This window comes from Rhodnius prolixus, unplaced genomic scaffold (assembly GCF_049639745.1).
Source record: "Rhodnius prolixus isolate KJV_2025 unplaced genomic scaffold, Rpr scaffold_15, whole genome shotgun sequence".
Taxonomy (NCBI): domain Eukaryota; kingdom Metazoa; phylum Arthropoda; class Insecta; order Hemiptera; family Reduviidae; genus Rhodnius; species Rhodnius prolixus.
In genome coordinates this window covers 220,198-236,231 of record NW_027411605.1, presented here as the reverse complement: position 1 = coordinate 236,231, position 16,034 = coordinate 220,198, and the positions used below count along the sequence as shown (strand labels likewise).

Here is a 16,034-nt window from a genome sequence, read left to right as displayed (position 1 = left end):
AGATATATATTACTTGGTATGAAGGATAAGATAATAATTAATTTATTTAAAATACATATGTACATAAAAATGAAAATAAATAAAAATTGAGGTTTCCAGCTTGGCGCCTAAATACACTCAACAGATTAATAGAGAATATACATATATCATATATACGTATTAAAGAAAAATTATTACTAAAACTTTAGCTTGATATGAAAGGAAACGAAAGTGACCAAGGAACATTGATTAAATCCTAAAACTTCTGTCAAACAAGGAAAAAATTCTGAGTTTTGGGCTCCACACGATAAATATAAAAAAAATCCCATGATATGATTTATGTAGGAAAAACTTGAAAGTCTGAATAATGAAATTGTTTCATCCTAAGTACTTTCAGCAACTTTTTATTAATTGTAGGTGGTTCAACATGTCAAGTCCATAAGTGCTCTCATTAATAGTTACGGGACGACGAAATTTCAGTATTCTTACAAGACAAATTAATAGTCATATAGGACGAAAATAATAATTAAAAAACAAAACCTGTTAAAAGGATTAAATGTTAATGTTCGAGATAAAATGTTTTTAAATTTAAAAAAAAAAGAGGGAAATGAAATGAACGTCTTGTAATTTTTTTTTTAACCTTTAGGGAGATTTAATCAAACTAGTAAATCAAATAAACGGTAAGAGCTTACTCGTAGATTAAAAAGCTTGCTTCAAAATAGTAAAAAGATTACCATCTAGCGGAATAATTGTGAACTATATAGTTATATAGTTTCTTATTCTGTCGCTAGATGGTGCGGGCATGTCAATTTTTGTAATTTCATTAAATCAATCTCAAATCACTTGTGACCATGATATCTATTCACTGTTGTATTTCAAATATGTATTCTTTTCTATTTTTTCAAGTAAATTAGATCGGTTAATTTTAGCTAGTGAAAAATCCGTTCTGGGGTTCAATCTTCCTTTCCATGTTACCACTGACGTCTTCTACATCAGGAAGATCTTCATTTTGAGTTTTTCTCTCAAACAAAATGATTCAGTAAGTAACTTTTCTGATTACGATGATTTTGTTTTTTTCGACCGTTGTTGATAGATGATTTATGGTGAATATCGAGGTGCGGTCTTAAATAAATACAAATTTTTTTTCAACAAAGAATGACCTAACCAATTAGTAACTATTTTATTTATGTATATACATGTTAAAGCAAAATTATTAACTAAAACTTCTGGAATGTTGATTAAATCCTAAAACTTCTGTCGAACAAGGAAAAAATGCTGAGTTTAGGGCGGCTCCACACGAAAAATATTTAAAAAAATCCCATGATACGATTTATGTAGGAAAAACTTGGAAAGTCTGAATAATGAAATCGTTCCCTCCTAAGTACTTTCAGCAACTTTTTATTAATTGTAGGTGATTCAACATGTCAAGTCCATTAGCGCTCTCATTAAAAGTTACGGGACGACGAAATTTCAGTACTCTTACAAGACAAATTAATAGTCATATAGGACGAAAATAATTTAAAAGAAAACCTGTTAAAAGAATTAAATGTTGTTCGAGATAACATGTTTTTTAAATTTAAAAACAAAAAGAGGGAAATGAAATGAACGTCTTGTATTTTTTTTTTTTATCTTTAGGGAGATTTAATCAAACTAGCAAATCAAATGAACGGTAACAAACAAAAGTTTAACCATTTCCATTTCCGAACCGCTAGTTTTATGACTGATAGGAAGGGTGGTTGATTTATTAAGAAGAAAGTTGCTCAGTAAGGGCAAACTATCTACGTTCGAACACTTGATTTGTTCCAGCATTCTGATTCATTGCTAAGCAGCGAAATTATAAATGAAAACTGTCCTTTCATGAAATTAACTAGTTTATAAATAAGTTCATCACCAGAATGAGTTGGAATAAGCGCAACTTAATAATGAATGAATTGATGAGCTCATTGATTTATTTATTGATTTACGGGAGGTTTACACGAATGAGATCTCGTCAATGCCTAAACTACTTGATTATTTGGTGTAGAATTTAATGGAACTGAAACGTTCTACTATTCAGAAAATAGAAAATAACCTTACCTAAAAAAAATTTAAATATCCAGGATCAATACGGTACACGCAAATAAAAAAAAAAAAATTGCTAAAGATTACTTACATGTAATGCAGAAACCTTTTTCTTTTTTATAGATCCTTCGCAAGAATTAGCATTCTTCTACTTTTGCCATCCTAGTTTCTAAGAAGCGGGCGCATTATTCTCAGGAAAGCGTACAAATCTTCATCATTTCAATCTAGCAATGAGTAATACTTAATCTTTCAAGTAAGTTTTACGTCCAGTTTCGTCAACACATTGTCAAGGATGTAGAAGATGAGCAACTATTCTTCTTTATTTATAACTACTTTCACATTTTAAGTGGAGCTAAATTCATTATAATGGCTGGTAAAAAGGGGGCTAAAGATGAATATAAAAAATCTAACAAGGACTGACGGAAGAGGTAGTGTGGTGATCTTATCTTCTTCATTGGTTCCTGCATTTCAAGTTCAATTTTTCTCCAAAACTAGTTCTCAGTTGGAAAAAATAATACAATTTTCAATTTTATTTACATACAATTTTCAAATAAAATCAACATTGGATTTCAGGTACCCTGACTATAAAGTATTCACATACTTTCTTTTTTTATTCCTTTGAATAAGAAGTTCATGCACGAAAACAAAATTCACTAACTCCGATTTTCCACGACACAAACAAAATCACATGATTTTTTTTAATTTCAAAAAATAAAACCTACGCTAATTACTTTAAAATTAAATAAATTAATTAACCAATATTATTAGGCACAGGTTTTTTTTAAAGATAATGTTTTAAAATGTTCTATTACGTTTTCGTTTTTTCTTTCCCTCTCTAAAAAATTACTTTTCAAATTAAAACTCTTCATAAGCTTTCTTTTTATGTCCAGGAATCCAGACGGGCTGAGCAATATTCAATGGAAGTACTCTTTCAACAGTGATTCGTTCGTCGAATACATTATTAGCATTATAAAAGGCAATGAGATCGTCCATTGCAGCATCTTCAATCTACAAATTGATAAATTTCATTATTACCTTAAATTTCTGTCAATTATGATGTTACATATTTATTAAATTAAAATTTTATAATACCTGTGTTAGATGAAATGATTTACACTTCATCTTCTTCCAATTATCCTTCTCTTTTTGTTCATTTGAAATAATTTCAAATAAATTTGGTTCAGTCTTTTTATTGCTACAAAAAGAAAATAAATAAATAAATGACAATAAAGTAATTGCAGTAGATTTTAAAAATAAAGTACAACACAAAATAATGATATCTTTAACAGATTAATTACATTAACCTAAACATAAACATAATTTAACAAGTCTAACAATATATTCTCTAACACGTCGGGGAATGAATGGAATGAGATGATACATGCTCTTTTGTAGTAAATCATCACATACTTGCTGATGGCAGCGACACAGCTAATCTAAGTTGTTTACTGAATGAGGGAAACGTAACACAGTCCATACAGGTTTCCCTATTTAACTTAAATCTTGAAAACAGCTAGTCAAGGCAACATTTTTTGCTGTTGCAGACAAGTGTTAAAAATTCTTGCTATATGGTAAGCGTTGTCTTGTGCGCAGGATTAAAAGTTCTCTTACTGAGAAATACAAGGGAAAGTACAAAAACGATTCAATTTTCAAGAGTGAGGAAAAACTACTAAAGCTAAAATTTTCCAATTGTTTTATCTATTATGAAAAAATAGATATTAATTCTCAATTATCAAGGATTATTAACTTTTTTGGGTATATTGTAAAATGAGATAAGATTCTACTTACTGAAATGAATTTATTACTGAACTCTCTCTGAGAGGTGGAATTGTTGCCCATCCCTTGAAGTGAGTCTTGGGTGGTGAAGCAACGATTTCTTCTGATACTGAAGACTTTTTCTCCTTTTTTCTTTGCTTCTGAGATAGTTTAGGCGGGAAAATCTGGCGCGTCTCATAACTACCTCTAATTTTAAAAAAAAAATCCATCTTGAACCACTTTAATCGACATAAATGCAAAGACAATAGTTTAAAGAATTGCTGGTTTTGACTTTAAAAACTTATAATGGCAATTCTGCAAAAGAAAATTAGTAGCACAACAGACACTTTGTGTGATTAGGGACTCGCCCTTAAGTGAGGGTGAAAAAAGAAACCAGTAAGGAGGCTTCAATCACATGTATCCAGTGAAAACTAGATTTTGAGCATGTATTGCTTCCTCCATTAAACAATATGATAAAGAAGTGGGAAGAGAGAAACCAGCTTATAAAATTAAATTTGTTTTTATGTCTAAAAATAAAAATATAACAAATTACCTTGAACGAGCTGCACTATGTTTATTACAGTGATAATGAATTTTATTATCAAGTAATGGAAAATCTGCAGTATCTAAAACCTGGACGCTGTTATTCAACATATCCGCGTTATCTGCTGGAATACACTCCTTACTAATTTGCGATACATTTTCTTCTATAAATTCCGGAATATGAAATGACAAACGTTTTACGGTACTTTTCTTCTTTGAACTCGGAGTTTGCGGTTTGTTACCTTTATGAATACAAGCGTCTTTTATATACTCTGGTAAAATGAAAAATGTACCTGAAAAATAAGCATTAAAGGTTTCAATTATCTTTATTTTTTTTTAATCTGACAAGAATAGATAACAGCGAAACTAAACATACCAGCAGAAGCTGGTAGAGATTTGCAGGCGGCCAAAATTTCAGCAACACTGGGCGCATTATAATATGGAGTGATGATTCTACTATCACATTTATTACATCTTTTGTAAAATTCACTTAATTCGGATAGCGTTTTATCATCAAGTGATTCTAAAATTCTGTGTAAAAAATTAAAATTAATGATTCTTATTTTTTTTTTTAATCTTACATTCAACATTTATTTAAAGAAAATTCAAAAGATGGCAATGCTTTTCTTACCAGGAGGACCAGAAAGTAATAAATACGGAGGAGCAAATTAAAGGACTTTCGAACAAAGCTTAATATTGATAGAACCTCTTGATTTTTTGGTTTCACTTTTAAAAGAAAAAAATAAAGCCGCTTTTGAAAGAAAAATTGGGTTCTATGTGGGCTGATGAGAAATACTGAGCAACCGTGACTATTAAAGTACATGACTAGATTATGGAAAATTTTGTTTGAGCTTTCTTAAATCTTTTTCGTTTTGGACCATTCTTCGTATCTTTTAGGATAAATAAGTAGATACATACAGGAAAAAGTAGCAGCCATTTCAAGCTATTATCCTGTACTTACACAGTCATAGCACCTGATAGGTATTCTTGATAAGTAAAATTTTGGATGAAGCTTACTCATACAAAATAAAAAATTGCAAATTTGCTCACTCTGGGAAAGTTACACTAAGACAGTCATAATAAGCCTCTTAGGACCTTTGGATAACTTAAGACTACTGGGACTCTCCACTTATAGAATAATAATGAAACGCTTACTTTACCTGCTTTCAAGAATGGCATTCAAATTTGAAACAATAAAACGCAATACTGGTTCTTTTAATTTTGATGTATTATAAATATTGCACACTTGCAATATCGTTACGCAATTTTTAAGATTTATTGATTTTGCAAGTAAAATTTCACAAGCTTCCTTTAATTGATTCATTAACAGCTGGTCAGACAATATCAACAATCTGTGAGAACGAACAAAGTTAACCCCAGCTTATCTACGTTAATTTTATATTGGTATAAAAGTTCTGGATAATATTAATTTTTATCATTACCTGACAATATTGTCAATATCATCACAACTGAAATAATCAGGAAAATCGTCCATGTATAGGAAATCGAGAAAAGCTTCGGCAATTAATGAAGTAGTTTGTAAATGGATGGTCTGCGCTTTATTAGTCTGAAATCATGTTAAGATAATGTTTAATAATAAATGTAAACGGGCGAATATGGGAAATTAGCTGAAAATCTACATTACCTCAGACCAACCTTTCAAGAACATGCTATTAAAGTACGGAAGTCTTGCAGACAGTACACATTTATGAGCTTTAATTGTTTTCCCATTTTCTGGTTTTAATTCTACATCATGGAATTCCGGAAATAGTTTTCGTTGCATCCTAATTATTTCAGGATTATTGTAACATGTGGTAGACATAATATGGCCATTATCATAACTATAAAAAAGAGAAAAAAAAAACATTGTGAATGTAACATAAGAAAATGGATATTAGTAATATGTAAATTAAACAACTATTATACCTAAGGGTTTTGAGTCTATCAAGTAAGGCTGTAATGTTATATTTCTTTGCTAGTACGGATAATAATTTCAGAGGATCTTCATCTTGGATGACTAACCTGAAACATTTAATTAAAATTAAGACTACAACATATTTTAAACAAATATATATTTTATTCTTTTTAAGAGATTTTATTCAACATTTCATGAGAAAGATATGACTCGTTACAAACGCATAAAATTTATTAATTAATTATAAAGACCCCAAGTTTACAGCACGTCTTTTAGTAGTTTAGAATAGACATTCATTTGGAATGTCTTTCAATAATTTTTAAAAGTATCATACACAAGTACTCTAATGGCAACAATTCGAACATCGTCTACATAGAAGTCATATTAACAATTAATAACGCTAAATCAATTTTAGGACTAACTTTTGAGTTCATTAAAAAAAAGTCCTACTATAGCTAGAGCATTGGGAACGAACAGAGACAGGGGAAGTTATTATAATACATTGAAGAACATGTATGTAAATGATTTTTCGCTTGTTTGCAAAACTAAAACTACTTAATAAACCCATGTAACCACAAACTATGTGAGTAATGATTAAATGAGAGAGTACATATTCTTGCTTATCACCAAGACCATTCACGGGTAATTCTCTTAGATTACATACCTATAGACTAAAAATTAAGTCGATGATTTTGTTCGTTGTATCACGCATTTTTTTTTTATCCTTCCATCTATTTATATCACTTTTATCCTTAATGAGAGGTTGATTAAACAGTTTTATCTAAAGATCTCGACTTTACCTATGTTTTCACCACGCACTACATCTGCTCACTGAGTAGGGAGGTTACATGAAACATATGTGTTATTCAAAATGTTATTTAATCGCAAAAGTTTTTGTAAAAATAATGAAATAAAATTAATTAAACTTTGTAATTGTTAAACAGATTATTATTTTTTATGTATAGGAAATGTTTTAGATCTGTTAAGTTGGAGTTATATTTGACATCGGGGGGAGGCGCGAATTCAGGCAGAGAACGAGACTAAACCTAGCTCCTTTGAACTGGAAAATTGTTGTTAAATTAAACTTTGTTGAATAAATGATTTTAACATTTAACGAATAATCATCCCTAAATAGGTAAAATCTTAAAAAGAAAACTTTCAACTACCAGAGAACTTGCAAATGATACTATATTTTCGTTTAATATGTTGGTGAAGGGCTTCTTGTTTGTAATTGTCCATTCTTTCTAAGATGTTCATCATGTCTTCGCTTTCTTCCTATACGCAACAGCGACATTGTGTTGTTGATACTGTTCGATTGGTGAATGAGAATGATAAGGTGTTTGCGTTTGGTGGTTTGTTCTATTTGTAGGAGCGGATTTTTTCTTTGAATCTGTCTTTGATTTTTCTCCCGCTCTGGCTAATATAGTGACTACCAAAGCCTGGACATGCTAAATAGCGCTTTCAACATAAGGTTGTTTCGGAATGTGCACGTATTCCGTTTCCCAGTTTGCTGTTGGCCCTAAACGTGTTTTTGAAGGCTAGTTTCTTGAAACTAACCACATTTTTAACTAATTCTTCATTTATCCAGTATGCTTTAAAAATAAAATTAACACATACCTTAAATTGCAAGGTCCTGTATTCAATAACTGACAATGTCCCGTGTAAAGAAACATCAAAAACTCTTTGAATATTGTAAGATCTGCATCATTTACAAAAATTTCCAATTTTCCATTCTTATGTCCGTTGTTAAACAATATACTGAAAGGGAATCCGTTTACCGCCAGAACATAGCGATGTGCAGCAATTCTTGTACCATTAATCTATAAATTTGAAAAGTTAATTAAATTTTTTAGTGAAACAAACGTTCTAGATTAGAATTTACAGAAATCGCAATTACATTGAATACAACATCGTGAACTGCATCATCTTCAGTTGCCTCCAAGAAGAGATATTTTAAATTTTCCATCATTTCACTTGTACTTCTATCTAGACATATTTCTATGGAATTATTTGGATGAGCCTAAACACGAAAATATACATATGAATATTTCATAGAATTAAGAATTAATCCACTTTAAAAACAGAAAATCAAAATTAAGTATTAATACATACTTACACTCTATAACCAACGCCTCTTAAAATGGAATAAATTAAAGTTTAATTTTGTACTCAGTCGAAGGACATTTCTCAGTTAAGGAAAAAAACTGCACGTATTTTGTTGTTCCATAATTTCCTAAGCGATTAGTCAATATTCCGAATTATCTTGTTTCTATCCCAGTTTTATATTAAATAATGAAGTTTTTCAACAAGTTTCTATACTTACTAAGAAGCTGCATTGTCCTTAATTTTTAAAATTATGTTAATTACACTTCTGTTTTACGAAATGAGACAGCACTTTCTTCTTAATTAAATATATGAATAAATTAACTTTAAAAGTTTTAAGTACCTAATATTAATGAAGATTAATGGAAGAGAGGGGACCTTTTTTGAGGAAATAAACGCGAAGTCTCAAGTACTTTTATGATAGTTTCAGAAGTTTTCATAGTTTAAAGCAGTGCTCTTTTGATGCAATAAAAAAACTTTCATCAGAATTGGAAAATGCAACACTAGACCTAATATATAAAGTAAACTTAACTAGAACGGAAAAATAAGCTAATTTTGAGACAAAAGGCGGTCATAACTGACTTATTCATAACAATCGACAATCCTACTAGGTGTTGTTTATTGTTACTGGCTAAATACAATAAATTTCATTCTAACAAAGCTAGGCTTCAAGCCATTCATTTCAAGATCCTACAAAAATAGCATCTAGAGATTCCGTGAGTAAATCGCGGAGAATCCCATAAACCTCCATATGGTATGGAGTATTACCATGTGAATGAGGAATATGTACCCTTTCTAAAACCCTTCACGATTCTGAAATTTCTCAGATATTTCTGTGTCATACCCAGAATGGACACAAACGTAAAAAAAGTGAATATTGTCTTTATGAATCTACATAGGTTTAGTGTAAAAATTTGTAGATTTAAACAGGTCAGAACTTTATTTCGGAAGCATACTCCCGAGAGTTCGGTCCAAAACTTATTCAAAAATATTTTGTTTTCATTGTATAAAATAGGCTTTTCCTGAACAAGAAAGGACAAGACACTTAATGATTTGAAGTGGGCCCCAAAAAAAAGTATTAAATTTTGGACTTTATTGCCATTCAAGGCAGACCTGGCCGATCAATAAATCTTCTGCGCACATTCTATTTGATTTTGGAAAGATTTTACAGGTTTATTGGAAAGACAAGTTGTCTATTTAAATTTTTTAGACGCAATTCTCCAGTGAATCGGACAAGACTCTGCCACTATTAGAAAGAATAATTTTTTGTTAACTTATGTGAAACAATCCAGCAAAAAACTTTAAAACTAGACATCAATAAATTTACTACAGAACTACTAATCCATGTTAATTTTATTTATTATACATTGCCTTCATTTAAAGAATCATAGCTTATTTGTATTGCACAAAATTTCTGTACTGAGCAATTTTATTTTTCTTAATCTTAAACTTTAAACGATCAATTTCTGAGGAATATTTAGCGGAAGAGCTCAACTGAACTCTCCAGCCAGGTGGTTCCCCCACCGCCTCGCCATTTCCCCGTCTGCCACCTCATAAAAAAAATTATAAAATATAAAAAAACAAAAAAAGAGAAAAGGATGTTAAAAGAGTGATGATTTTTTTTTTAACTTTCTCTTACTATTGAAATAAAGAAATTCATGAGTAATAAATGTTCAAAATTAAGATTTCATCAGATTTGCAAGACTTCCTTGGTAATTATATTTTAGATAATTCGGTTCTAAAGATAAAACTCGCAGAATGCTCCAACTTTATGTAAGTTAAGATATCCCTCAAGGGTTACGATTGAAGTTACCAGTCAATATTCGTCAATAGCAAATTACGCCACTTTTCGAAAGTGAGTCCAATTATTTTTTTTTTCCTTTCATCTGTGCTAAACTTGATTTTAGGAATGTCCGAGCGAATAATCTCTGAAAAGGACCTCATCTGTATGTAAAGTAAAAGTACAAGTTAAATGATGGTTAAAATTCTGAATTTGAAGGAAGACTGTTTGAAAAGAAGTATGAATTTTCTGACTGATCATCAGTAATTCAGAAAGTGTATTGTGAGAGGAAAACTTAAGTGAAGACGAATTATCTTCACTGAACTGATGATGGCTAAAAATCTGAAACCAGATACAATAAATACCGCTTGCTACGTCGGATAAAATCAAGACCGAGGGCCTAACCACATTTAGAATATTTCTGATTTACTTGAAAATTATATCTTTAAGCACTGCTTATTAATTATAATTCATACGTTTATAAAGGCTTATTCCTTTTATTTATTTTTTTTTAATTGATTCAAAAACAGTTTGGGATGATATAGGTTTCTTAGACACCCCTCTTAATTCTATTAAGTGTTAAGATATCCTCTTAAACAATATATCAATGTTTTTTCGTTTTCTTTTCGCCTGAGATCTTTAGATTTGCATGATTTTTATAAAAATGATACCTGCAGACTTCTCATTTGTGCACTGATCATTCATAAAAGAAGTTTATTATTTCGGTTTTATTTTTTATTTAAAAAAAAATTGTATACAAGAAAAGAAATTCATTACCAAGGGATAATATTCATTAGGAAATGGTTCTATTACTAGAAAGAAATGTATTACTATATTAGTCTCAATTCTAAATCTGAAAAAAGAGTTCACTCACAACAACAACAAAAAATGGAATAAGAGAAAGTTGTGTAATTGTTTCAAAGATTCATTATTTTAAAGAAATTTAGACGTAAAAAGAAAGTTAAAAACCACAGAAAGAGATTTGAGGTGCCCAGGTCTCACCACGTGGAGGTAGGGGTTGGCTTGAGGCCTCACGGATACTCCGTGAGGACAGGGACGCATATAAAGCACCCTGATCTCCCTCCTTGAGACTCCATTTTCATAATAAAAAATTTACTTAATTTAGAAAATTTAATAATTCGATATAACGAAAAATAAAATTATAAATTGTTATTCTTCTTAAATGAAGTATAATTCTTCTTAATTTTCAATTTATTAAATTTTCAAATTAATGTAAATAATTTATTTAAAAAATAAGATAAATTTTTTATCACCTGGATGACTGCAAAATTCTTTCCTTTTGGATCGCTTGTGATCGCCATAGCTCTATGAATATATGGAATACGTTTAGCAGAAACCAGGCACTTACCCAATTTTTCTTGTCCTTTAACTTTTTCATCTTTAGGATAACTACCTAAAAATAAATGAATAAATAAAGTAACAAGAAGGTACAAGATATATTATGATATGCAAAACAAAAATTACCAGAATGTCGTTTCCTAGTATCATCTTGGGACTTCGACGGCTCTTTGTCTTTAACAGTACACTCGAATGCTTCTCCATCAACGGTTGTACAAAGAATACTACATTCATTTAAATGTATGTCACTAATTACAATTGTTCGTTTCAATCCAAAGGAACCCCTAATATATGAATGTATCATTATTAATCACTGCTACTCATAAAATTGAGGATTCACATTGATGTTTCATAATAAGAAAGTATAGTATGCACTTAATTTAATAAAAAGCAGAGTCACTGTTCAAAAACTAGTAAATTATTTTCTGCATGAGTGCAGATTTATACTTTAGCTAGCTGCCTAAATGAGTGAAAGAATGCCTAATGTTTCGGGCAAGAATAATAAAAAAAAAAAAACCTGACATGATACTGAAATATCCAAAAACTTTAGCAAGGAAGAGCGCAGTTATCCATTGGTTAAAGGCCAAAGACCTAGCCTCTCCATCAATGTTTAGAAAAAAAAGTAACCAAAAGGAGCTATGTATAATTATTTGTCAGCAACAAAACACTTCTAAAGTTGAATCCTTGATGCTAAGAAATAATTCTACGAATTCATCGCAGTTTCAGACTACCAGATTTGATTGGAATACGAAATTATTTTAATGATATTTGAATAGCTCTTTGTAAAATTTCAATTTTTCTTATTAGTGTACCAACTGATATAATACATCAAGGATACCACTATAAATTAAAAATTTGTTTTATTATTGCAAAATTTTCTTCAAGCCCGTTTTGAAAGGAGCACTTTAAACCGCACAGTACTAGGATAACCTATATAAACTTTTCTGTTAACTTTAAAGAAATTGCACAAGAAACACTCTCAAAAGTAGTACGTTACACTTTGCTTGTTTCATAAAAAACAAATTACTTACTTCATCAAATGAGGTACACTTTCTTCCCAAAAAATTATTGTACCTTTCGTAGTCAAGATTAAAACTTTCAAATCTTCTCCTACTTCTGATATAATATCACTACTTAAATGGCCTCCAAATGCTGAAATTTTTTCAATACCTAAAAGTCTATGGTTTCGCACACACACAAAAAAAATCATTAATAACGAGACAATTTGATGCAGAATTAAATAAAAAGATAAGTTTAAAAATTGCTTTAACAGTATTCATCACAAGATAATTTTATACCTGGAAGCGATTTTCTTAAACTGAAAACGATGTACAATAAAAACATTCCCATTGTTTAACGCATACACAATACTACCCAAACTAGTTGCAACAGATTTTATCTTTAATGGTAATTTATCTTTCACTGGAATCTATAAAAATTAAATGCAATTAAGTAATTCAGTAATTCGAAAGAATGCAAATTTTGTTTACCACTCCTGGTTTTTGCTAAATTGTAACTACTTACTAGCTGAGGTACTGTTATGTACGGTGAATCACTTTTAGGACCCAGCTGTCCAGCATTTAACCCACATACTAACAGTACATTTTCATTAAAAAATACACTATGATATTTTGCAGCACATATTCCGCTGATTGGAGCCGCATTTCTGACACCACTTAGGTTCACATGTCTGGGCCTCAAACATGCTTCTACGTGTGGAGTTACTCCAAGCTGATGGTGATGATTTGCTCCAAAAGCAATGATCTGCATTAAATAAGATGAATTATTGTCAGATATTTCATTGTTTTATCAATTAATTTAATGAGAATTAAGTAATTACAAATCCGTTTGACAATAGAAGTATCGTGTGATTGAGTGCCGTGGCAGCCATTGTACACTCTTCATTAGAAATTGCAAGATGAGTAGGTATGAGCAATGGTTTCTCTTTATAAATACCTAATCTTCCACCCTGACCATGACCGCACACCCAAACCTGTCCGATTGTACTCACAAATACACTGTGGTATTCGTCGGTGCATACCTGAAAATACAAAAATGATTCTTTACTTTTTACACAAAAATATATTCTCTCTGAAAATAGTATCGAAAAGAACACCGCTCATTGTTGCAGGAGATTCGGAGTACCACTGATATTTACAGCATACATACCACCGATTATTACAGCCTGATCAAATGGTCAATTTTTTATAAAATAAGTTAGGGGTTGGATTATACTCAGAACTAACCCTTCGGACAGCCATAGTGATTAACAATAATAATAATGAGAGCTTGCTGGTTTACAAGTGCAATATCTGATCCTCAAACCAGCGTAATTTTAGAGGCTCAGAGTCTTGCATAAACGAGATCTGTACAAACTGAGAACTGTCACAAATATGTCCCTCATTTGTAACTTCAGGATGCGCGTCACCTGCTCTACTGAAAACTTAACCGATCACTCGAGTTAGTATACTCGGCCTGACTTGGTAAAGTAGGATGAGCTTCCCAAATGGTCACATTAGTTCTGAACTCTTCCAACTTGTCAAGCGCAACTTAATAATAAAAAAAGATTCATGCCGTGGGCAGGGGAGAATTTTGGATGTTCAGAGCGGTCTTCCATGATGATTATTGCGAAACTCTGCACTACACATTTTTGAGCTGTCTAACTTTAGGTTTCTGTTGGTTACAACTCAGAAAAGGCCCAGCAGGTTAAAAACAAAGAGTACTTAAATAAAAGTCAATAATTCAAGCAATAAACCCAGAAATTCAAGTTATTAAAACGGCTACTACAGAAAAATATTTAAAAGGCCTGCCAATATATAACCAATAATTAAACAGAACAATAACAACATACCTGTTTCACAGAAATACAATTCCTTTTAAAATAATCTAAAAGATCAGGCTGTTTTATAGAATCATCTGTACCGATTCCTAGTGTAAAATTAAGATTTGAACCCCAAACGTAAAGTTGAGAGGGTAATTCGGACGGTATTTTCACTTCAGGAAGCCTTTGTAAAGTAACAAGTTCTATAGGAGAGTAATCTTCTTTGTCCAGCAAAGTTGAATCAGCACCAATCTAAAAATAATATGAATTATAATTGCTACATCAAATCTATCTGTTACAACAAAACAAGCACATTAAACTTATGTAGAGGCATTAATTTAAAAAAACTTACTTCAATTAACCTCACAGCCACATCAATGTTTCCATAGAAAATACTTCTTTGCAAAGCTGTATATCCAGATTCCCAATCTTTGGCATTCACGTCTGCACCAGCAACAACTGCTAACCACAAACATAAATCTAATCGCCCACAAGAAGCTGCCATATGCAAAGTTGTCCTACCGTAGTCATCTTGAATCTAAAATTTAAAAAAAATTTATTACACTTGAGCTATACCAGTATAAAAATAAAAGTTTCAAACAGCTTAACAAGAGATCTTACCTTAGCAAAATTACAACATGTTTCACACAAATAAGAAGCAATTTGTTTATCAGTCAAACTTTTTTGTGTAATAGCAGCAATCAAATTTGTACTATGTTGTACCGACTTACAAGTTTCTGTGCAATTCCAATTGAGTTTGATACCACATTTAGACATTATTAGTTAAATACAACTTAAATTCAACTAGAAAAGTGCTAGTAGAGGATAAAATAATGATAAAACTGAAATAAGACAAGTAATAATTAAAAATAATTTTTAAAAGTCAATGACTACCAACTTCAGTTGTCTTGTTCACTTTTTCTGTCACTAAATGACGTTCAAAGCTACAGTCTGTCATACGGGTAAGGTCAGCTGTTTTTTTTTTTTAGATATGGCAACCATATTGTAAGCGCGAACTTTAAATTGAAACTATGCAAACTTCAAGAAACTTAATAAAAATACATTGTTCTCTTACTAGTGTCGGCATTTTAGAGTCAAAAAGTATTTCAGAACACGATTTTGGATGAAAGACTTGGACAATGGAAGATTTTTTGCGAGGTGACCAACGGCAATAGCCAAACAGAAAGCTTTCTCTTGCAGACCACAATAAGTTTTGATTGTGCTTTGGGATGCTAGTAGTGTTGAGTGTTGTTAGGGTACGATGCTTGTAACACAAAGAACCTGAAGTGGCTTAGAGGGTATTTCCCCATGAAGCAGTAAATGTGACGTTGTAAATGGGCTTCTTAAAATTAAAACAAAACAAAAAATCATGTACCTTTGTTCTTGAAATATAATTCAAATTTTGATTGCAATTCTACACATCTCTTATAGTTTATAGGATAAAATCTGCTTCGCTTAAGGAGCAAAAGGAATAACTACATATATCATGATATTAAATTAATTTATTTGTGCCAGTTTACTGAAGCACCAATCTATGACAGTCATAAATAGTGATCTCATCATGACGGTGCTTAATTTGCCATGGTCTCGAATCGATAAAGCAATTTATCAAGAATCTTGGTGTTAAAATTTGATACCAAACTTGCCTGAAGTACACCCATTGGCAGGCTTTATCCATAATTGGGTTAAAAAAAAATTGGTTAGTTTCTAGGACCCTA

The 16,034-nt window shown here is 31.0% G+C and overlaps 1 protein-coding gene and 1 long non-coding RNA gene across 2 annotated transcripts; one reads left to right on the top strand and one right to left on the bottom strand.

Moving 5' to 3' along the window:
- Nucleotides 1–800: 800 nt before the first annotated feature.
- On the top strand, nt 801–3,131 carry LOC141454887 (uncharacterized). Its single transcript, XR_012459017.1, has 3 exons — nt 801–1,018; nt 2,164–2,293; nt 2,931–3,131. It is a non-coding gene; the product is annotated as an uncharacterized lncRNA (long non-coding RNA).
- On the bottom strand, nt 2,536–15,325 carry LOC141454876 (inhibitor of Bruton tyrosine kinase). Its single transcript, XM_074129550.1, has 20 exons — nt 14,938–15,325; nt 14,669–14,854; nt 14,347–14,568; nt 13,336–13,536; nt 13,020–13,259; nt 12,794–12,924; nt 12,527–12,673; nt 11,622–11,779; nt 11,411–11,550; nt 8,151–8,273; nt 7,871–8,073; nt 6,265–6,360; nt 5,984–6,179; nt 5,781–5,905; nt 5,499–5,690; nt 4,715–4,869; nt 4,349–4,631; nt 3,829–4,002; nt 3,133–3,235; nt 2,536–3,048 (listed from the first exon to the last, which is right to left on the bottom strand). Exons 1-20 carry the CDS (start codon nt 15,091–15,093, stop codon nt 2,896–2,898), a joined length of 3,384 nt encoding a protein of 1,127 aa, XP_073985651.1. The 5' UTR covers nt 15,094–15,325; the 3' UTR covers nt 2,536–2,895.
- Nucleotides 15,326–16,034: the final 709 nt, after the last annotated feature.

What these genes read in the sequence shown, in the direction of transcription:
- LOC141454876 (XM_074129550.1), bottom strand. Translation starts at nt 15,093, where the DNA reads ATGTCTAAATGTGGTATCAAACTCAATTGGAATTGCACAGAAACTTGT. An exon ending in TTTAAGAAAATCGCTTCCAG is followed by an intron (nt 12,674 to 12,793) that starts GTATAAAATTAT and finishes GCGAAACCATAG; the next exon opens with ACTTTTAGGTATTGAAAAAA. An exon ending in AGAATTTTGCAGTCATCCAG is followed by an intron (nt 8,274 to 11,410) that starts GTGATAAAAAAT and finishes TTTCGTGTTTAG; the next exon opens with GCTCATCCAAATAATTCCAT.